The sequence below is a fragment of the Zymoseptoria tritici genome, chromosome 4 (assembly GCF_000219625.1).
Source record: "Zymoseptoria tritici IPO323 chromosome 4, whole genome shotgun sequence".
Classification (NCBI taxonomy): domain Eukaryota; kingdom Fungi; phylum Ascomycota; class Dothideomycetes; order Mycosphaerellales; family Mycosphaerellaceae; genus Zymoseptoria; species Zymoseptoria tritici.
Genome location: NC_018215.1, coordinates 2,153,683 through 2,175,212, shown reverse-complemented (window position 1 = coordinate 2,175,212; position 21,530 = coordinate 2,153,683). Strand labels below are relative to the sequence as shown.

The window sequence follows — 21,530 nt, the reverse complement described above, 5'->3', positions numbered from 1 at the left end:
TCCTCGGCCAAACGAGCAGCATAGCCAGGACAGAGCAGCGCTTAAAAACCAGAGGAAATACCGACTTTCGATCTCGCAGGAAACCACGAGAGAAACCGCCATCCGGGCCAACCATGGCGTCTACCTCGGAACAAACCCACCCTGAAGACCAGGAAGAACCGCCCTATCCATTCAATCTGGGCTCATACACCCCTTCTCTCCTCCTCCCCACTGCCTCACCTAGCGCGGCTCAAGAATCCTTTACTCAGGCCCTCCTCTGGTCCTACGCTTTCAATCACGCCGAAGCTCAGTCTTGCTTTCAGACCGCACTCTCCCATGATCCCGACTGCGCACTTGCATATTGGGGCTTAGCGGTGAGTGGCGGGCCGAATTACAATCTTCCTTGGGAGAGTCTGGGCAGTGAGGATGAAAGGAGGGCGGAGGTGGAGAAGTGTAGAGAATGGGTAAGGAAGGCGGCGGAGGTGTTGAAGCGGAAGGAGGGTGGTGGAGATGGTGTGGTGAGGCGATTGCTAGAAGCTGTGGGAAGACGGTATGGCGTGCACATCGAAACGCAAGCGGACGAGAACTTGAGTGTAGCGGGAAACAAGGAAGACTTCAACTATGCCGCCTGGAATGAAGCGTACGCTGCGGCAATGGGTGACATCTTCAAAGACTTTGGCCACGATCCGGATATTGCGACGTTGTATGTCGATGCGTTGATGAATCTTCACCCCTGGTCGTTGTGGGATATCTCGACGGGAAAGCCGGTGGAGGGTGCAAGGACGTTGGAGATCAAGGACTTGCTTGAGAAGTCACTCGCCTCAGAAGAGGGTCAAAACCACCCAGGTCTGCTGCATTTATATGTTCATCTCATGGAGATGTCACCAAAGCCAGAGGAAGCTCTGCCCATTGCCAACCGCCTCCGGAAACTCGTTCCGGACGCTGGACATCTATTACATATGCCCACACATCTCGACGTCCTCTGCGGCGACTGGGACAGAGCAATGGAAGGAAATCGCCTCGCCATCCGCGCCGACGAGAAGTACCTTGCGCATCGCGGCGGGAAGAACTTCTACACTCTCTATCGATGCCATGACTTCCACTTCCGGGTCTACGCAGCAATGTTCGCAGGTCGATACGGTGTCTCTCTGGCGACAGTAGAGGGACTGGAACGGACGCTGTTGGACGATATCGAAGGTGTGCTGAGACCAAATGCAGATTTCTTGGAGGCGTTCTTGGGGATGAGGGTGCATGTTTATGTCAGGTTCGGAAAGTGGAAGGAGTTGGGAGATATGAGTATGCCCGAGGATGTGGAGTTGTGTAGTGTCACGGCGGCGATGGTGAGGTACGGGAAGGGAGTTGCGGCGGCTGTGGACGGGGATCAGAACGAGGCGGTACGGCAGAGGGAGCTTTTTGGAGAAGCCAAAGCGAAGGTCAAGGAGGGGAGGACGTTGTTCAACAACACGGCGAAGGATCTTTTGAAGGTTGCCGCGGCGATGTTGGATGGAGAAGTGGAGTACCGGACGGGAAATGTCGAGAAGGGACTGGCGAGCTTGAAAAAGGCGGTCGAGTTGAGTGATCATCTGCCTTACGATGAGCCATGGGGATGGATGCAGCCTCCGAGGCATGCGCTGGGAGCACTGTTGTTGGAGCAGGGAAGGGTGGAAGAGGCCAAGGTGGAATATGAGAAGGACTTGGGACTGGACGAGAGCGTGCCTAGGCAGCTGAGGCATCCGAATAATGTCTGGGCGGTTCATGGGTACGCGGAGTGTTTGAAGAGGATGGTTGCAGATGGGAAAGAGGTGGAGAGGGTGGAAGGAGAGCTGAGCGTGCTGATGAGAAAGGTGGACGTCAAGATTGGGTCTTCTTGCTTTTGCAGGAAGACGGGAGAAGTGTGAGGATCGCATCAGGAGGCGAACATGTGAAAGCAAGTCGGGCATCCACGAGCAGATTTGCGTTGATCATGGACAAATTGCCATGTGCAAAGACAGCAAAGACAGAAGCCAAGGCCAGACTGGCAGGTCGATCAGAAGTGACACGTGCGATTCACACGCTTGCGAGACATTCACGCACTTGCAAATTGCCGTCTACCTGAGGGAGCTGGCTTTATCTATCTTTCCACTGTCCACTCAACGCCTTCCTCAACACCGACCTCAACACTGACCTTCGACCAACATCTTCCTCATCCACAACCGAAACCTCGACATCCAACTTGATCACAACATCCATCTTCGCCTTTACGCTTCCAAGTCTTATTCATCCTCGACGCACTCGACACCCTCGACATCCTCGACGACCTCGACATCCTCGACATCCTCGACATCCTCGACATCCTCGACACCCTCGACAGTACGTTTACAACCCACATCTTACTACAATAAGCTGACACATGTTCCTAGAGATGCACGCTCCACTCAGCAGTCTCTGCTTCGCCCTCCTGGTCCTCTTCCTCTCCAGTCTTCCAACCACCTCGGCCTGGGCCATCGCCTTCTTCGAGAAAGACGACTGCTGGGGCGATGCCTACTCTGTTCACAGCGGCGACGACAACTTCTCGGGCGAACACCCCGGGTACACTCGACCCGGCGAGAACGCTGACAACCAGAAGTGCTACTGGGTACGCCGCCTGTGATCACCTTTGACAACGTGCTCTTGCTGACCAAGTGACTCTTCATATGACAGAACAAAGACTGGGGCCTTATCCAAGAGCCATGCACCGTTGCCACCGCTCCCGTTCCGAAGTCCTTCTACATCAGTAGCAACACCGGTTGCGTCATGGGAGTCCTGAGCGAGGTGAAGGACAAGTTCGTACGTTATCTCCCATGCTTCTTGATCTCAAGCACAAGATTGACAGACCCTATACAGTTCGGTGACACTACGGCCGGCGAATGCAACAGCCTCAAAAACTTCAGAGGCAGAGCCGCTCTCAAGAGAGGTACGATCGCCCGACTTCTCCTCATGCACGCTTCGCGCAACCCAAGACTGACATTCAAATCTCAACACAGATCCCAACCTCGTCTTCCGTTGCCGCAGCCTTGCGGTCATGGCACAGCAAGACCCTCATGTTGAGAAGAAGATCGGCGTGTACCCGACTCCGAGCAACGGCACGAAGTACTCCAACACCACCGGCGATGCCGTGACGGAAAATGACGACGAGTGGGACGACGACGAGAACTACCTCGAGGAAGTGCCGGAGGAGGACGTGGCGTACGATATGTGGGGAAACCTCTTGTCACCGGTTCAGGGAGAGGCGAATGCGACTGCGGGAGTCAACGCTACTCAGGGCTAGGACGATGACCTTCATGCCTAAAACCTAGGCGGCACGATACCTCCACGACTACTACCAAGGTCTACCGACGATGACTACGACTCTATCGACGCTACCGACTCTACCGACGCTACCGACTCTACCGACGACTGCGATTTACGGCGTTCATCACGATTGCAACGATTGCCACGAAGCTTACGACGGAAAAGTGATTTTTACTCGAGCATACTCGAGATTTGATTTCTTGACATTTGCTCTTTTGAGATTCACATCAGCTACCTGGCTCTCGATCTGTGCTGCCCAAGCTCCTCTACAGTCCTGGACGAACAAGAAGACAGAGAGCAGTACATAGCACAACAGGCCTGACCATTCACATTTTCAACGCAGACTTCACAAATCAGGAGGATGAGCGTCATGTCCCAAGCTCCAAGTCGGAGCAGATCCAATTCTCTACCCGTTGACACAGTGGTGAATCTCGTCATCATCCAACAGTGCTGATGTTCTTTCCTATTTCACTCATCCAATGAATGACTACGTCCTGTGTCCTCCGATCCAACATTCTTTCCCCTCTCCGTCTACTACCACTCAATACTTCCCAACCATATTCATTTCCAAGACTCTCAATCTTCTCCATCCTCCAACAAACTCCCCTCTAAACTTTCACTCCTCTCCATCGCATCCCCACCTCCACCAACCGTACTCTGACTGACCACACTCGCCACACTCCCAACCCTTTGCAACTTCTGCCTCTTCTTCACATGCAACAAACTCGTCTCATCCTCCTCGTCCTCTCCCAACTCCGATCGATCCCGTTTACTTTCCCCTCCCGCCGAACTCGGCACCGGCGAAGACCTCAGATTCGCACTACTATTCGACTTGGACAAAGACTTGGGTAACTTTCCATTCGAAGTCTCCTTCTTCGCTTTCTCCTTCAGGCCCTTTTTGAGCAACTTCTTCCTCACCCCTTGCGGTTTATTCGGCGTATCCTCCTCTGAAGCTGCCTCTCCAGCATTATCTCCGTCCTTTTCACCTCTCTCACCTCCGCCACCGTCCTGACTCCCCGGCCCAGGCGTACCACCTCTCGATCCACCGGGTGTACCACTCCCACTGCCATTCATCTTCGCCATGGCATTCCTGCTCGCCGCTCTCCCACTCAGACCCATACATTGCTCCAAATGTTTCGCAAACCGCGTGATAAGCAGACTGCGTTTACACGACGGACACGTATGCCAGGGCACATACTCCCCCTTTTTCAATTTCTCATCAATCTTACTCGCTTTCTTCTCGCCTTTCTCCAATTTCTGCGGCGCGGCTGTATTACTGCCGTTATCTTCCTGCGATGGAGACGGCGGACCACCTGTATCCGGTCCATCTTCGCCATCTTCCTTCTTTTTCGCTTCGCGTTCTTTCTTCGTCAACGGACGACCCGTGACGTCGGACTTGAGGAAGGGGTTGCCGTAGATGTCGTGGCCCGGGCGGCGGATCCAGGGTTTGCGGTCGCAGTAGGTTGTATTGGCTGGAGGGTCGGAGGTTGCGCCGCGGACTTTGGGCGCGAGAGGAGGGTCGAGGAGGCGAGGGAGGTTGCAGTCGGAGCAGTGGGGCAGTTTGGTGGTGGGGTCGAGGGAGGCGAGGAGCATTTTGTGTTCGCGGTGGCGGTGGATTACGATGTTGTGGATTATGACTTGGAGGGCTTCTTCGAGGATTGTCTGGGCGACTTCATTGAAGGAGACCTTGGCCATGTTGGGTGGAGATATCGAGTATTGAATAGAGCTTGTCGAGAAGGTCGCGTGAGAGGGCGGTCTCGTTGCGATGGTGTATGGTTGTGAGTAGTCGCTGCTGTGTGGTATATACCCAGACGAGTAGCAATGTGCGTGTTCTTCCCTTCCCTCTTGAATTCCCCCCTCTCCTCTCGTCGATGTTGTGGTAAGGACAATGGTGCTCAGTCGTCCTCTCGACCTTATATTCGAGATCCCCAGCTTTGGCGCCGATCAGCGGGACGGCACGATGCGACCTGCCTTAACTCTATTGAAGTGTGGGGAAGCCGGGATGGACGTCGACGGTGATGAGCCGACAGAACTTGAGCACTGAACTTCACCTCTCGTTCTGGAGAGGCGTGGACGGATCGATCTTCAAGTGCCGACACTTTTCCAGCAACTCATCCTACGACTTCCATGCCTGGACTGTTGTGACGAACAGAACTAGCCAGAGAGTTTCGGTCTGGTAGTCCGGAGACATACGAGGAGACATACGCCCGCAGGAAGACTTTGGCATCAACAGAACGGAAATTGTGCTCTGCCATCGGATAGTTGTGTGAGAGAGCAACAGACTTCTAGCAAGTGATCGAAGGATATCAGAATCCACGAGGCACCCAGATCCTCAGCAAGGACTCATCACAGCTCCTCGAGTCCATAAACGATCTACCTCGAATATCGCCTCGACCATACACTCGACCACCGCCAATATGAGCGCCTTCACCGAAGCCAACCGCAAAGCGTTTGAGTAAGGAAGCTTCTAGTCCTTCTGTTTCTCAGCCACTAACCTCTCCCCTCCCAGCGACCTCTCCTCCACCTACAACAGCCAACCCTGGCAAAAGGCCATCTCAAGCCAAATCGGCAACGCCCTGCTGGCACAGAAAGAATGGATGGGCGTACCCTGGATCCTCCCTACCGATGAGCCTGGCCGTAGAGACATCCGACTCCTCGACTACGCCTGTGGCACCGGATCTATCACTCAAGTCCTTGGTCCTCACGTCTCCACTATCCGAGGCATCGACATCTCGGAGAACATGGTTACCAAATACAACGAGGCCGCCTCATCGTCCGGTCTCACCCACGAGCAAGCACATGCTGTGGTTGGAGATCTCTTCACACAGACCGTCGCCCCGGATCTCTGCACAAGCGAATGGTACAATTTCGACATCGCCGTCATCGGTCTGGGTTTCCACCACTTCGAGCACCCAGACCTGGCCATCAAACGACTCGCAGAGCGGCTGAAATCAGAGACAGGTGTGCTCGTCATCGTCGACTTCCTTCCGTTCGAAGCCTCTGGCCATCATCATCATCATCACCACCACGGGCACAAACACGATAACCAGACGGATTCATCATTGAACTCTGAACACGCAGACCCACCAGTGGCATCGGCCTCGAAGTCTACAGACGCACCAGCGTCATCATCAACAGAACCACCTCAACCAGCCAAGGACGTCCAACACACCGTAAAAACCCACGGCTTCACCCCTTCCCAGATCCGCGACTTCTACACCGCCGCCGGCTTCACCCCCGAATCCTTCGACATTACCGCGCTCCGCGAATCCGCAACGCTGCACCTCTCCAGCGGTCCCAGTGAGCGGAAAATCTTCATCGCCAAAGCCACCAAGTCGCCCACCGCATGGCAGAAATTGACAAACTGGCTCGCTGGCGGCCAAGATACAGTGAGGGAGCAATTTCGCACGGATCGAGTGGACGCACAGGCTTGGAGACCTTGGGCGGAGACGGGACCGGACAGGGAGGTTTGGGGTGTGGGGAAGAATAAGGAGGAGCCGTGGGGTGGGTTCGAGCAGAGGGCGGAGAAGAAGAGTTGGAATGGATTTTGAGGTTGTGACGCAGTGCACCATAACCATGAAATGGATGTGTTTTGATGCGAGGCTTTCCGTTCCCCGTTGAATTCCCATTAAGACCGGTCTTCTAATAACGCTTTGTGCTGAAGCTGTAAAAGTGTCGGTCCAGATTGACCGATTCCTTCTTCTCTCGTCGCCGAGGAAGTCGCCGTGTCCGCGCCGTTTTGGCAGGCTTACTACACACGAGCCGCAGCTCGAACCACTGCTCTACTCCCTCCTCTTCTTGCCCTCCTCGAGACTACCCAAGCGACCCTCACTCTTCACTCCCACAAATTGTCCGAGCAATGGATCCTTGCCAACTCTGTCCAGTGTATCCTGGTACGCCTCAACAGCCCACTGCGGCGTATTGAGTTTCGGCCAATTGACCTACATCTAGTCAGCATCAATTCGGCATCACAACACATCATTCAAAACTCACATAAAGCGCGCCATAACTCCACATGAACCGCCCCGCATATCCCGCCACCGCCAAACTAAACAACGTCACCACCCTCAACGGCCAAATCGTCGAGTCCGGCAATTGATTCGTCGAGACGCTGATCAGCACGAAGAACACACAGAAGCCCAGCACGTAGGGAACAGCCTGCACGATCAGCGGTCTGCGATCGGCGAACTGTGCCGCGGAGCCAATACCCGCTTGGTCGGCGGGCGAGTAGGATCCCAAGAAGAGATCGAAAGCGTCTTGTCGCGGTCCGTCGGCGAAGTTGTTGCGGACGTACCGCGTACAGCTGTTGCTCAGATCTTGGAGCATACCCGCGCGGGTGCGATTACCCGTGCGAGTGAAGTCGGTCTTGAGCGCACCGGTGCCGGAATATGTCTTCGACACGACATCGGCGTTGTCAGCCCAGACGTTGCGGAAGAGGTGTTCAAAGGTCTGGTCGTCTTGGGCGGTTTCGCCGGGGCGGAGAACGCCGAGATCGATGAGCATGCGTGTGAGGGTCCATCGTCCGAGCATTGACTGCACGACGTTGGTGCGATCGAGGCAGTCCATGCAATTGGTGCGGACGACGGCGGTCTGTTTCCTTCGGACGTCAACGCCGCCAGAGGGCATATCGATGCCGTGGAAGTAGGAGCCTGCGGTGAGGCCTTCTTGGAGTTGGTCGAGGAGAAGTTGGGCGCGGTGCCATTTCAGGCCTTTGGTTTCGTTGTGGAAGTCGAAGTAGACGTAGTGGAGATGATCGTACCAACTGCGTTTGTCGCCTGGCTCGATGACATTGAATTTTTCCCGCGTGCGTTGGTCCGCCTCGGACATTTCTTGTGGCGAGGATTGGAGAATCTTGACGACTTGTTCGTAGGCGTCTTTGACTCGCATTTCGCGGCCTTTCTGGTTGACGAGGTTGACCATGTAGTTCTCGCCGTAGATGGAGATTTGTTCGTCAAAGTGCTTTTTCGCGGCATTTGCCGCGGTTTCTACGCCACGGATTTGAAGCTTTGGCGTGTAGTGGAGAGTGTTGATTTCTGCCCAAAAGACTGGCACACTTCCGCGAGTCTGCACGTATGACAGGACTTGAGTCTCACGACCGCTGCCGGCTGTGCCTTTTGAGTAACCTTGGTCGCCGGCATAGCTCGTCATTCCTCCAGAAGCGTTGTCATTCAAAATCACAGATTGCTCCGTCTCGTTGAAGTTGCTGACATGGCCTTGCTCATCGATACCGCGGGAGAGATATCTTGTGCCAGTCCGATGCCGCGATCGTCGGGTGATCAAACAAAAGGTGAGGCCATTGCCCTTGATGGAAGTGTTAGTAATGCTCATCATCCCGTACATCACTGGTAGAATGTACGGATCGACGCCTTTCTGAGGACCGGAGGACAATCTGCCAGCTGACTTTCCTAACCGGAAGTCGATCAGTGATGAAGAGATGTGTCGATTCCAGAAAAAACGGTCGTCAGCACGCTCCCACAAAGGTTCGTTGCCATCGCTGTGAGCTTGTCGTTGAAAGCTGTTGGTTAGATCGAACGAGTACGAGAAGTACATGGGTCCATTCTTGAGCAATGTTTTGAGGTAGGTCAAGTAGGTGTCCTCATCTGGGTCCCGGACCTGGCGCTCTCGGAGAGGCAGGAATTCGGTAGTGACGACTTTGTATATCTGATGGCCTTTGAGACGTCCGACGGGCTCCGACTTGGTAATGACAATCACATAGCTGTCTGAGAGGAAAGTTCAGTGGATGAATCTAGGAACAATTGCCAATGCCGCTCTCATACCCAGTCGTAACTTGATGATGCCCAAAATACCCGAGATGCTCGAGACCCGATGACCACCAGTGATTTTGCCATCGTTGAGTCGCAAGTCTCCAGATGGTCGATCAACGACTAATGTTGGGGCGTTTGGGGATGATGGCGAGGAGAAGGCATAATATGTTGCTGACGCGTGGACGTTGATGTCGCGGTATGGGAGAGTCGCACTCATGTTTCCAAGAGTATATTTGCCCGTCTCGCGCGTGACAGTCTATCCCGGTGATGCGAATGGAGATCTGCTGGAAGATCACGTTGATGAATGTCTCGAGAGCTTCCCCCTGCGACGTCTTGGCTTGTCGTTGTTTCTCAGCCACGAATCCGCCCAATGACGTTGCCAGGAGAGCACGTGCAAGGACAAGGCCGCTTCACGGCTTCAACAAGCTACACAACTACAACATCCACGAACGACGAATCGACATAGCTACAGCCACAGCACTGCAAGCACCGAGAAGCACTCAGACTACGATCACATACACGAAGGACCCTTCGAACTCATACCATCGACCGGCGATCCCTACACGGCCCAGGAGCGGTCTACAATCAATAGACCAGGCAGCGATAATGGCCGCGAGAATGCAGCAGGGTGGACGACCGAGCGGCGCACGCTTTGCGCAGTTCAAATTGGTATTGTTGGGTATGATGGACCGCAGGAATACAGCAGGAGCACAGGACTGACTGGTCGCAGGCGAGTCTGCCGTGGGAAAGAGCTCACTGGTATTGCGCTTTGTCAAGGTAGGAGGAAGCTCAGAAGACACTACATGCACTCATGACCTGACACCTGCGCACAGGATCAATTCGACGACTACAGAGAATCGACCATCGGCGCCGCCTTCCTCACTCAAACGATCGCCCTTGACGAACAGACAACTGTAAAATTCGAAATCTGGGATACGGCAGGACAGGAGCGATACAAGTCACTGGCGCCCATGTACTACAGGAACGCAAACTGCGCGGTAGTTGTATACGACATCACACAAGCGGTAAGATAATGGCATGCTCCAGGGCATACATAGGGGCATCAATAGCTGACTCGCTGAATAGAGCTCACTGGACAAAGCCAAAGCCTGGGTCAAGGAACTGCAACGCCAAGCAAACGAGAACATCATCATTGCGCTCGCAGGAAACAAAGCCGATTTGGTCGCCGAGCAGCCCGACAAGCGCGCTGTACCCACCGCTGATGCCGAAGCATATGCCCGAGAAGCCAATCTACTTTTCTTCGAGACTAGCGCCAAGACCGCGGAGAATGTCAAAGAGTTGTTCACGGCTATCGCGAAGAAGCTGCCGATCGAGCAGGCGAGCCAGCGTGGCATGCGAGGTGCGGCGGGCAGACCTGGTGGTGTGGATTTGGGTTCGAGACAGGATCCGGGCACGACTTCGGGTGGTGGGCCGGGAGGATGCAACTGCTGATGGAGGCGTGTAGGGGAGAGGTGTCAAGGAAATGGGCAGCAGAGAGCAGCACGTGGCAGGATTCGAGAGACGGGACTTGTGGATAATACCAATTTTTCTGAGGATGCAGCCTCTGTTGTAGCGCCGCGGAGCAAGGTGGAGGCATGACCAATGGTTCTTTCCGCTGCTGTCGTGAGCAGGTGACTTGTCTCAGATGTCGAGGCGCTTATGCGCGGTGCCTGCAGGTTGCTGAGGTTCGGTGTCGCATCTTATTAGATCATGATAGCAAATATGAATGCTTATGCAGATTTCTGTGACCTTGTTTCTTCAGGCTCTCGCACGAATAGTCGAAGAATGGTTGAGAAGAGAATCTAGACTACTCAACCCTTGTCATAGCAGGTTCCCTCACATAGCACCGACCAGGAGTTCATCGCGCTGTAGGCCATATCCAGAGCGGAGACAGGTCCGGCCACGCGTGCAGCGCCCGCGTCTATTTCGAGAAACGTCATCGCCAGATGGACATCGCTCGAGCGAGCTGAATTAACTCCGATCCCTGCTCTGCATATATCAGAAACATGAACGGAGCAAGATACTCAGCTCCGGGAACCAGCAGTGGCACACGCGATCATCATTAAAACATTGAGAACCACGGTCTCTTGCTGGACCAAGAATGTCAGCCTCAAGAAGAAGATCACAACGCCTGTCGACAGGGGACAGCACCGAATCGAAACACAAGCGAGCAGCATCCGGATCTGGACCAGCCAGCCAAGTCACGAAGAAGCCAAAGAAGCAGCTTAGTACTCCCAAGAAGAGCCAATACTTCGAACCCGACTCGGAAGCCGACGAACTGGCCGAAGACGACTCTCCATCCCCAGTCGAGAACGACTCGTCGGAGTTCGGCGAGGACGCAGCAGTATCCGAAGCATCCGACTCACCGGAAGACGACGAAGATGAGTATGATAGCCATGCGGATTCTGCTCCGAAGAAACGACGAATGTCCGCGAAGAGCACTCCAAGTTCTGTTCGCGCGCCGGCAGGAGAAAACTATAAACCTGGAGTGACGATTATCAAGAAACCGAAGGCGAGGCCGGCGGGCAATGTGAAGTATGCTGATGAGACGATTCACCCGAACACTTTGTTGTTTTTGAAGGATTTGAAGGCGAATAACAATCGGCCTTGGTTGAAGTGTGAGTTGTCCTTGCGGCCGTCGATCTGTCTCTCGTGCATGTGTTTGAAAGTCATCACGCTTTGTTCTTTTGTGATGCAACAGACGACACGGTCGTCCGGCATTTGCCCTGTGGAGGCACTGTGGGGCGGAGATTGCAACATCGGCCACTCCATTGACATGGCTTCGAATTCGCAGAACGCTCCTGAAGAGAAGCTGCCATCAAACAACGAGCTAACCCGAGCCACCTTACAGTACATGATGCAGACTTCCGCCAAGCTGAGAAAGACTGGTAAGTCGACACAGCATACTCGAGTATCACGAAACCCCATGCGGCTGACCACTTCTTTGCTGGACTTCAGGCATACCTTCGTCGAGAAGATGACCGAAACATTAAGCGAAATCGATGACACTGTACCCGAACTACCTGTCAAAGAGTGCGTATTCATTCCTGACTCGAATATGCTGTACCACGATGCAACCTCGCTAACGTGCATGTACGTGTCAGCGTGGTGAGTCTCTACGAGCATGATGGTGGAATGAGAGCTGTCAGAATTCATTTTATGTTGTACAGGTGTTCCGCATCTACCGCGACGTTCGTACGTACAATCTTGGTCCCTTCATGGCATGTGCAGCAGTATGGCTAACATGTTGTTTTCAGGCTTCTCCTCCGATCCTACACCTTACAAGGTAAGTAGCGTTTCGAAATATGCATTTCCTTTGCAGCAGCTGGACGTATCGCTGACGCGTGCGAAAGCCATTTTTCTCCGCTGCATGGTCTCGCGCTGGTCGCAAGTCGCCATATGCGCACTATTATGTCCAGATTGGACCCACGGGCAAAGGCGACAGCTTCGTCGGTAAGTCGCTCAGGTGCCAGCTCGGCTCAGGCATTCAATCGATCGAGCGCACAGCGCTCGCGACGACCTTGCTCGATGGCTTGTCTACACACCTGCCTCTCGCCAGGTCTTGTCAGAAGCTCGGCTGCATCCCACAAGGACCGTGTATATTGACTCTCGCTCTTTCTAGGCGGCGGCCTGTGGTGTCCCGAAGCTGCAGCCACAGCCGCGATGCGACGGGCGATCGACCGTGATTCCGCTCGATTGAAAGGCGTCCTGGCCGACGAAGCCATGCGAAAGCACTTCCTCGGCGGGACCAAGACTGACGCGAAGGCGTTGAAAGCTTTCGTCGAGGGCAATAAGAGTAATGCGCTCAAGACTAAGCCGAAGGTATGTTCTCCCCTTCGATGCGTCGTGATCAGAGCTCGAGCGAGTTCATATCAATCTTTCAATAAGCATCTCGAGTTATCCAGACACAGCTCGATCGCCAGTCGCATCGAAGCACGATCGAACGCCCCTTGCTTGACACGCAGTGTAATCCAGCACCTGCAACCCATGCGGTGTATCACATCCGTTCTGCGACGGTGACATATCGGATCTACCCCTCTACCCCGCCACCATTCGATCAACCAATGAACCGATTAGACTACGTCTTTGAAGTCAACGGGAATGCTTGCTGCAGGCTTCAAGACCCCGCCGTGATGGAGGGGCGATTCCCACTCACATTCGTCCCCTGCTAACCTCTCATTTCAATCGATAGGGTTACGACGGCGATCACCCTGACATTGAACTCCTGCGTCTGCGAAATTACACCGTGGGCAAGAAGATCCCCAGCGAGGAACTTCTCGGCGAAGACGGGGCGAAACGAGTCGCAGAGTTGCTGGCTACGTTGAAACCTATGGTGAGTCGAATGTTGTTTCTTTCGCTGTGTTCTTGATGGAGTCTGGTGAGTATTGACTCGACCCGCTCGTGACAACTCCCAATGGACAATCGGGCCGTGGCGACCCGGACTGAGGGTCGGTACGATGTCTCAGATGCTCCGGTGGTTCAAGTTAGGGCTGAAGGCTGGACACTTCAAACCGTCACACGTGGAGTACGGATACGAAGCGGAGCCTGCTATCATTGTACGTGTCGGTCGTGCTCAAAGCGATGGAGTGAACAGATGGTGGCGATGTTCACTGCCGTGCCGACAGGTCGACGACGCGACGTACCATGCCGGGATAGACCTGGACGTTGGGCTTCAGTGCGACTCTTGGCGGCGACCGGTCTTTGAAACGACGATCCTTCGCTAATCGCGGCCTGAGCTGTTGGCTAATTTTGCGTGTGAACAGATTACATACTGTAACAGTGTGGTGATGCCTGATGAGGCTGAAGGGGAGGAAGAGGACGAGAGTGGCGACGATGAAGATGGTGACGAGGAGGAGGCTTCGGATTGAGGTACAGATTCAACGGTGTTGCGGCTCGCCGGAGCAGTTTACAGTATGCTTCACTGTCGACGTTGCCCTTCTTGTTCCTGGTCGCTTTGTGCAGCTTATGTCATATCGCTTCGTCGCCAAATCGCCAAATCGCGTCCACATGCCCTCTCAGCCTGTGTAACCTGAAGTCGCTCAATGCACATCCACACTTCCACAACCTCTACGAGAAGACAAGCCAGCACATCGATGTGTATCTTTGCCAGCGCATACTGCATCTCACCTTCGAACCACGTACACCTCAATGCACCTCTACGAATGTGGTGTCACATCAAGCTCGACGGGAAATCACATGACCGATCACTCATGCGGAGCGCCCTGGAAGCGGGATTCCGACAGCGGGCACACCGCTGCAAGGAAGGGAACGAGCGGTCCGAGAGCGATAGTGCAAGCCAGGGTGGATGCCAGGATCGGAGAGAACGAAATATCCGCGACATGGAGGTTGGCAAGGTTGGCGAATGCATGCCACGACATCGCGTCGTCACCAGTTATACCCTCCTTGTTCGGGTGCTCGGCGAAGTTGTCGCGGCGAGGTCGCTGGCTTGTACGGTGCGTCGATGGACTTGGACGAGGTACGTACTGCCCTGTACATGCGCTCAAGGTCAAAGAGTCAAGATGCATGTTGGACTTGCATAAGCGCTGCCGTCAACGCCCGCCGTCCGGCCGACCCGTCCTTCGCCCGGCGAGTCCCTGCGATCTGTATTTTTGTCGACATCGTGGGGGTGATCGTGAATTTGCGACAGGCGTAGTCGGGTTGCGAGATTTCTGTCCTAGGTGACCCTTGTATTACGAGGTCAGGCTCGTAATTAGCAGCTCACATTGTGGCTACTGTCCGTGGTATGCTGGTTCATCCGGATGCGACCTTGACCGCTTCCTCGCCAGGTGAGGTGCAGATTGCAGAAGACGACAGAGTTTGTGCAGCGGAGAAAGGAAGACCGGTATGAAGTTTGTGAACGGAAGGAGCGTGCCGGTCCTCACCACGTTCTTGCCATTTACTGACGGTTCATTTCGCAACACAACTTCACCTCCTACATCGATTATCTCACCTTTTGATCAGCATTGTTGATGATGCAACTCACGCCATCGCGATTGAGACCTCCCTCCGAGCATGCATGCAGTAACCTGCAGCTTCTACTAGCCATGCCGCTTTGCCTGCCGATGAGAAACTCACCTGCCACCTCGATGTGGCCTACCCTTGGAACTGCTCGACTGACCTGGCCTGCATTTTGGTACTGTCCGTTGCACCGTACCTCTCGCGATCCGGAAAACAGTCCGACGCACGATGACGATGCGCGAGCCTACGGACGTCTTATCAAACTGCCCGGACCATCCTGGACAAGCTCATGTTTGAGGTTGATCGACCTGCAAGCCCGTGTTATATTCACCGGATCATCATCAGGAGAGGAAGATGCTTTTGGAGAACCGAGTATACACAGCAATCAAGGTTCGGGAGTGGCCTTGCCCTTGTACCCGAGCCTTGTTCATCTCAGCACTTCGTCACACCATCATCGCTCATCTCACCATGCACGTTGCAAGTCACCTGGCCGATAGCAGCTGCGGCGGGCCTTCGCGCTCCGTGCGGCACAGCACCCAAGTTCAGCCAGCGTTCGCCCATACCCGCAGCATTAGCTGCATGAACTAGCTCGTGCGATTTTGACCAGTGAAAGCTCGAGCTCCCTCCCCTTTTCGTTTCACTTTCTTGCAATGGCGATGATTGGTTAGCCTCGAGAAACGCGCTTGATTTTTCTTGAATCTTCACACACGGCATCGACGGATCCCTTCAGCGTGAACAATGAACGGCACATCTCCCTCACTTGTCGATTCGATTCTTGTGGACTGATTGAGACCATCGCATCGGTCTACGCGGACAGGTAAGCCGAAGACACAGATGCCACAGCCGCCCAAGGTGCATACCATTTTACGTGTACAGCACTTCCACCTGCACGCTCGTGCAAGGATGGAGTCACTGTTGCATCGGCCGCTACGGCGTCCCTTGCCACGAGGGCTGGGACAGCCCGAAGTGGGGTTCACGTCGCAAGCAGACGCGCAGCGTTGATTGGATTGATGCTTGCATTATTCCGCTGCAGCCAGCACTGGCGTAAGAACGAGTGTGTTCGAGCTGGGCCAATCAGGCTGCGTATCAATGGGCCTTCTGTCCGCGACCGGCTGCTTGAGTTTGCACAAATGCTCCCGATTTTGGCAGGGCTTTCCCAGTCCCAAGATTTTGGAGGAACAGCGGCTATTCCAAAGCCGTCAAGCGCGACCTCGGCAGCAGGTTGGCGAGGCGCTAGGGCTTGCGTGTCCACCCTTCTGGGTTCATCGATCTTATGATGATAGCCGTGGCTTGGTACCGGTCAGAGTCTGTCGTATACGATGAAAAGATGGCGTGATATGATTGCTGGTGCCGATGCTCCTTGTCGAGATTGTTGAGCCATGTCTTGAGCCAGTCAAAATCCATACGTAGTTGCATACGCCAGACACGAGAGCCTTGCAAGCCTTCGGACCGGCTATGCAACGGGCCCTCCGCTGATTCTTGCAGTGGGCTGAAGTCTTTTCTCGCTTATTGTATGCTGCCGGGTCCGTCGCCAAAAGTACACACCTTGTCGCAAGCTAGTCAGAGGCAAATAAGGCAAATATGCGTCCAGGGCCATATCACATCGTCCAGGTTGTGCCTCACAAGGGTTCGCACTGAACGCCGAAGGCTACAGATGAAAGGTTACCGTCGCGTTGTGCATACACAAGAGAAAGTTTGATCATGAGGTGTAGACGATGAGAAGATTCGATATGTCATCATTTTTTATCCTTTGATCGCTGCACATCACTGCCGGTCTTAGCCCCGTGCCGTCTTTCACGGTACCGCATCCTATTCCTCGCGCGTGAGCCCTCTTTCACGTTCCGCTTCGAGCTGAATGGAGAGCATTTTCGTACTGAGCGCAAGGACACCAATCAAAGTGCTGCCTTGCCTTGCTTGTCTCTGCAGATTCCGTCGTCCATCTCCGCATGCACCGAGAAACCCCTTGTTGAACTAGATCGTGGCGTGGTTCTGAGAAAGTCGTTCGACTCCTTCCAATAAAATCCGATCGACACGTCCGGCCGACGTTCCGTTTTTTCCACCTGTCGCCCGTGCGCCTGCGCCTGCGCCTCTTCCCTCCCGATCCCAGTACTCTGGCTCTGGTTCCTTCTTCTTTCTGCGCATCCTTCTCCCGCCCGCGCGAATCATTAACACCGCCATCCGCACCGTGCTTGGTGTGGTGCGTTTGTTCTCCTGCCGTCCGCCTTGATCCGCCCGCTCCCTTCCCACCCCCACGCTCACACTGCGTTTGGCAACCTCATCGTCGAACGAACGCGAGTGAACTGGATTGCTGCGTCGGTCACACCCGAGGATTTCGACCATCACGACCAGCTCAGGCCTCCCTGGTCCGCTTGTGCGTCCGCTCGTCAGGACCAACGCTCACGGCACGCTCCTGCAAGCCAGTCCGGCCCGCACCTTGTGCGACACTTCAAAAGTCCGCTCCACTCGCACGCATTCAGATCGATACATATTGTCGATACATAGCGCCTACTTTTGATCACGACAAGGCCACTTCTCCGACTGGGACTTCATCGTCGCGACCATGTATCAATCTCCAACGCAACCCGGCCAGTGGCCGCAGAATCCATCGCCTGCGAATCAACAACCGAACAATCAGCAGCAGCAACCACAACAGCCGCAACAAAATCAACCGCCGCAACAGCAGCCGCCGCAGCAATGGGCTCAACAACCACCTCAGCAGCAACAGCAGCAGCAGCAGCCGCCGCCAAATGGCCAATATCAGCAGCGTCCTCCGTCGCAACAACAACAACCAGTAAGTCAAGCAAGTCACACGCCCTGAGTCATCACGCTCATTCACAATCCTCCATGCATGCGTTCATTCACCCAAATTTGTTGTCCATGTTCTGCTTGTTTGAAACGTGCGGCGTCGCGTTCTGCATCTGCTCATCATCGAGAGCGCGCGCGTGCCAAGAGTCGTGACCAGCTCTACGTTACGCAATTCAATCTGGCGTCGCTTCTTTTCCACCTCGAATTCTCAACCCTGCCCTGCCCTCAACTCATCCAGCTTCACTTCCGCCGCCGCCACTTTCCGCTCATACCCGCACATCCCGCTCCCGTCCATCAAATACCATGGGCGCCGCCATCGATCCGGCCCTCGCGCTCGCGAATGTGCAAACTGACGATGACCTCTCGCAACAACAGATCGGCCCACCTCCCACGCATCCTCCTCAGCAAGGTCCCGTGATGGCGACACTTCAGCCGAATCATCCGGATCAATATCGCGCGCTGCCTTCGCTACCTCCGCCCGGACAAATGTACGCGCAGCCATATCAGCAAGCACCGCAGATGGGCTACCCTCCAACACAACCTGCACCGCGTCAGAGAACCGCAATCGCGTGCCGGTATTGTCGCCGACGCAAGGTATGCCATTCTTCCATCCAAACAAACCACAAAACGCGTCATCTAATGTTCTCACTCGCAGATTCGCTGCTCCGGTTTCGATCAGTCCGATGATGGTCGCTGCACCAATTGTCAGCGTTTCTCACAGGAATGTGTCTTCACTCCAGTCAGTGCTCAGACTCAGGCTTTCGTTCCTGCGCATACCGTCTGGCGCGGTCAGAACCCACCCGCCAATACACAGCTGTACGGCGCCTACGGTCAACCTCTTCCTCATGGTGGTCGTGAAGGATACCCTCCGCAACAGCAACAACCAGGACAACCAGGCCAATACGCTCCACCTCCGCAAGGTTACCAACAACAACAACAACAACCGATGTACGGTCAATCTCCGCAGCAAGGTACGCCGATGAATCCGGATGGCAGTCGCAAACGCGGCAATGACGAGCCGCACACTCCGACTCTGCCGCCTCCCAACCCTGCGCAAATGGGTCCTGATGGTCAATACCGCTACCCTGACACAAGTGGTCTGCCAGGTATGTGCATATTTTGCTTTCAACTCACGTCTGCACGCATGTCGTTTTTAGAACCAAGCTGACTTGTTCCCCAGACGCAGGTCCTGATGACAAGCCTCAGTTCGTGCGCAATCCTGTTCGCGATGTCGGAGTTCAGGTCGATTTAATCACCGGCAAAGACGAGTCTTCTTAGGCGGCTTTTTCTATCGGATGGGTTATGAAATGGCGTCCCGGTTGTGTGATACCCAGGGATTTCGAATGGTGCGGATCACTCGTGTTGAGTGTGTGCATGTGCGGCGAGGCAACGATTCTGTTCGAGTTTCCGCGCAGATGCATGTTTTGTGTGTTGTTTTAATGGTTGGCTTTTTTGCGGCGGTCTGCGCGAGCGGGTCGAGCATCATAGCTTCAAGGCATCGGGAGGCTGTTTGATTTCGTTTTCGTGTTTTTCGCAGCGCACGAATATGGCTTGAGAAGAGTATGAGATGGTTCTGTCCTTCGCGCATCGGACAGGCAGGCGAGCAGAGATATTCCTGCTGAGGGAAGAGGAGCGCATCTGGCAAAGGAACTCGGGTTTCCAATGTGTTAGCCAGCATACCATGCTTCAGTGAGATGTACAATGTCGCAACGCCGCAACTTCACTTCTTGCAGCACCGTGCCTGCCGTTTTGTGCGTTTGCGCTCGCTCGATGTGATGAAGAAGAAGATGAAATGAAGTCGCTTCAAGGTCTGTTGTGTGTGAACGGCCCGTGGCGATAGCCGCCGTAGAAAGGAACGGGAGGGACGAAGCGTTACGGGCCACCATGACGGGTATATGCAAAGCTCTCTCTCACTTCTGTGAGCCTGCGGTCGATCTACCGGACAACATTGCATCTCGGTCTCTTGAGGAGGCAAATATCAGCACCTCAACACGATGGCGACACCACTGATAGCATGGGCACTTCCACGCCTTCAGCAAATTCTGCCACTGGACGATGAGTCGCTGAAGCAAGTCATCGCCTACGCCGAAACATTACCCAAAGAGGCTGCGGCAGAACATTTAAAGAACCTCCTCGGCGACGATGCGAAAAGTCTGGAATTCATTTCGAGCTTCAATCTACGGCGAGGAAATGTACCGGCGTCGACGACGAGTCTCGCATCGAATGGTGGGAATGCGGCGGCGTCATCGTCAGAAGCACCAGCACGCAAACCGAGACAGCCGAAGAAGAAACCTAATATTCATGCATTGCCCGCGAGGAGAGTGGAAGGGAGTGGAAACGTCACGGGCGCATATCAGAGACCTGCGGAGGACTCGTACATGCCCGCGGCGACTTCACGCCAGCAGAGCCACAAGGACCAAGTGGCGGATAACCTCGCACTACGGCAACGCCGACCAGATGCGACACAAATGCCACTGATCACCGACGATGCGTCTCTCACCACGAAGCCGATTACTTCAAAGCCACCTCCTTCAGCTTCCGGACCGTTGATCTCGGATGGACTGGCTCCGAAAAAGAAGAATCCCTCCACGCAATCGTCAAGAAATGCTTCACCAGCGCCCAAGACGAAAGTGAACATCTCTGGTGGAATGGCCATGCACGGCGCAAGCACAGCATTATCAGACCTAGACTCCGCGATTCGCAGTCTAGAACTTCAGACCAATCCGACGTTATCCACCTCCACTCCCGCCGACAACGACAAGCGGAAATGCAACTGCATGGCCACTCGCCATCCTCTCCTCGACATGGCGCCCAACTGCCTCGATTGCGGCAAAGTCATCTGCGTCAAAGAAGGTCTTGGGCCCTGTACCTTCTGCGGCGCTGCGCTGCTCTCTACCGACGAGGTGCACAAAGTGCTGAAAGTGCTAAAGGAAGAACGTGGCGACGAGAAAATGAAATTGAACAACGCCTCGCATCGTCGAGCGGATGTTGCGCAAGGTAAACCTCGCGCTTTTACAGGTCGAGACTTCCTCGCGCAGGCGTCTTCTTCAAATCGACCTTCGCCACTATCGAGTACTGCCCCGTCTCCGATGACTTCAGACGACGACGAAGCGACGAACAAAGCGAAAGCTCACCGCGATAGATTGCTAAATTTCCAAGCGAATAATGCAAGGAGAACGCAAATTCACGATGAAGCGGCGGACTTTGATGTTCCTACAAGTGGCACGAATATGTGGGCTTCACCGGTCGAGCGAGCGAAGCAATTGAAGCGTCAGCAGAAGGTGATGAGAGAAATGGAGTGGAATGCCAAGCCGGAGTGGGAAAAGAGACAGGTTGTGGCGAGTATTGATCTCGTGGGAGGGAGGGTGGTGAAGAGGATGAAAGAGGTGGAGAGGCCGGACTTTGAGGTCGAAGGTGAGGGTGAGGATGATGGAGAGGGGTACAAGCAGATGGTTCCGGAAGGTGGAGATGGGAATAGTGGTGGAGCGTTCAGTAATAATCCTCTGGCAGCTGGACTCATTCGGCCGATGGCGAGGGAAGGTGGTGGCGATGGGAAGGGCAGGAAGGAGAGGGAGGAGAGGAGCACGACTTGGAGGAGAGTGCAGATGGATGAGGACGATAATGAGCAATGGATTTTGGACGGTGGGGTTTATGGTGGAAACACGTCGATGGAGAGTACGGCGGGTGATGAGCCTGCTTGAGGTGGAGTTTCGA

The 21,530-nt window shown here is 54.5% G+C and overlaps 8 protein-coding genes across 8 annotated transcripts; 6 read left to right on the top strand and 2 right to left on the bottom strand.

Moving 5' to 3' along the window:
• Positions 1-113: 113 nt before the first annotated feature.
• Positions 114-1,877, top strand: MYCGRDRAFT_39884 (uncharacterized protein; the record flags this gene model as incomplete). The annotated part of the gene is made up of 2 exons (XM_003853255.1): positions 114-536; positions 588-1,877. 2 exons carry the CDS (start codon positions 114-116, stop codon positions 1,875-1,877), a joined length of 1,713 nt encoding a protein of 570 aa, XP_003853303.1.
• Positions 1,878-3,864: 1,987 nt separating this feature from the next.
• MYCGRDRAFT_109240 (uncharacterized protein) lies at positions 3,865-5,140 on the bottom strand (the record flags this gene model as incomplete). Its single annotated transcript, XM_003853052.1, has 1 exon — positions 3,865-5,140. One exon carries the CDS (start codon positions 4,981-4,983, stop codon positions 3,865-3,867), a length of 1,119 nt encoding a protein of 372 aa, XP_003853100.1.
• A 565-nt stretch (positions 5,141-5,705) lies between these two features.
• Positions 5,706-6,839, top strand: MYCGRDRAFT_92754 (uncharacterized protein; the record flags this gene model as incomplete). The annotated part of the gene is made up of 3 exons (XM_003853256.1): positions 5,706-5,743; positions 5,798-6,249; positions 6,370-6,839. The coding sequence occupies 3 exons, from the start codon at positions 5,706-5,708 to the stop codon at positions 6,837-6,839; spliced, it is 960 nt and encodes a 319-aa protein (XP_003853304.1).
• A 228-nt stretch (positions 6,840-7,067) lies between these two features.
• MYCGRDRAFT_58320 (uncharacterized protein) lies at positions 7,068-9,339 on the bottom strand (the record flags this gene model as incomplete). Its single annotated transcript, XM_003853051.1, has 3 exons — positions 7,068-7,229; positions 7,282-9,008; positions 9,066-9,339. The coding sequence occupies 3 exons, from the start codon at positions 9,268-9,270 to the stop codon at positions 7,071-7,073; spliced, it is 2,091 nt and encodes a 696-aa protein (XP_003853099.1).
• A 181-nt stretch (positions 9,340-9,520) lies between these two features.
• MYCGRDRAFT_71432 (ras small GTPase related protein) lies at positions 9,521-10,505 on the top strand (the record flags this gene model as incomplete). Its single annotated transcript, XM_003853257.1, has 4 exons — positions 9,521-9,732; positions 9,784-9,830; positions 9,887-10,078; positions 10,140-10,505. The coding sequence occupies 4 exons, from the start codon at positions 9,660-9,662 to the stop codon at positions 10,503-10,505; spliced, it is 678 nt and encodes a 225-aa protein (XP_003853305.1).
• Positions 10,506-11,873: 1,368 nt separating this feature from the next.
• Positions 11,874-13,921, top strand: MYCGRDRAFT_41178 (uncharacterized protein; the record flags this gene model as incomplete). Its single annotated transcript, XM_003853258.1, has 8 exons — positions 11,874-11,941; positions 12,012-12,090; positions 12,224-12,248; positions 12,311-12,339; positions 12,407-12,506; positions 12,676-12,875; positions 13,246-13,386; positions 13,817-13,921. Coding segments are annotated over 8 exons (747 nt in total), but the record flags the coding sequence as incomplete, so codon positions are not given.
• A 3,389-nt stretch (positions 13,922-17,310) lies between these two features.
• MYCGRDRAFT_109237 (uncharacterized protein) lies at positions 17,311-19,094 on the top strand (the record flags this gene model as incomplete). The annotated part of the gene is made up of 4 exons (XM_003853259.1): positions 17,311-17,802; positions 18,192-18,410; positions 18,472-18,922; positions 18,997-19,094. The coding sequence occupies 4 exons, from the start codon at positions 17,572-17,574 to the stop codon at positions 19,092-19,094; spliced, it is 999 nt and encodes a 332-aa protein (XP_003853307.1).
• A 716-nt stretch (positions 19,095-19,810) lies between these two features.
• On the top strand, positions 19,811-21,517 carry MYCGRDRAFT_40139 (uncharacterized protein; the record flags this gene model as incomplete). Its single annotated transcript, XM_003853260.1, has 1 exon — positions 19,811-21,517. One exon carries the CDS (start codon positions 19,811-19,813, stop codon positions 21,515-21,517), a length of 1,707 nt encoding a protein of 568 aa, XP_003853308.1.
• Between the last annotated feature and the right edge of the window lie 13 nt (positions 21,518-21,530).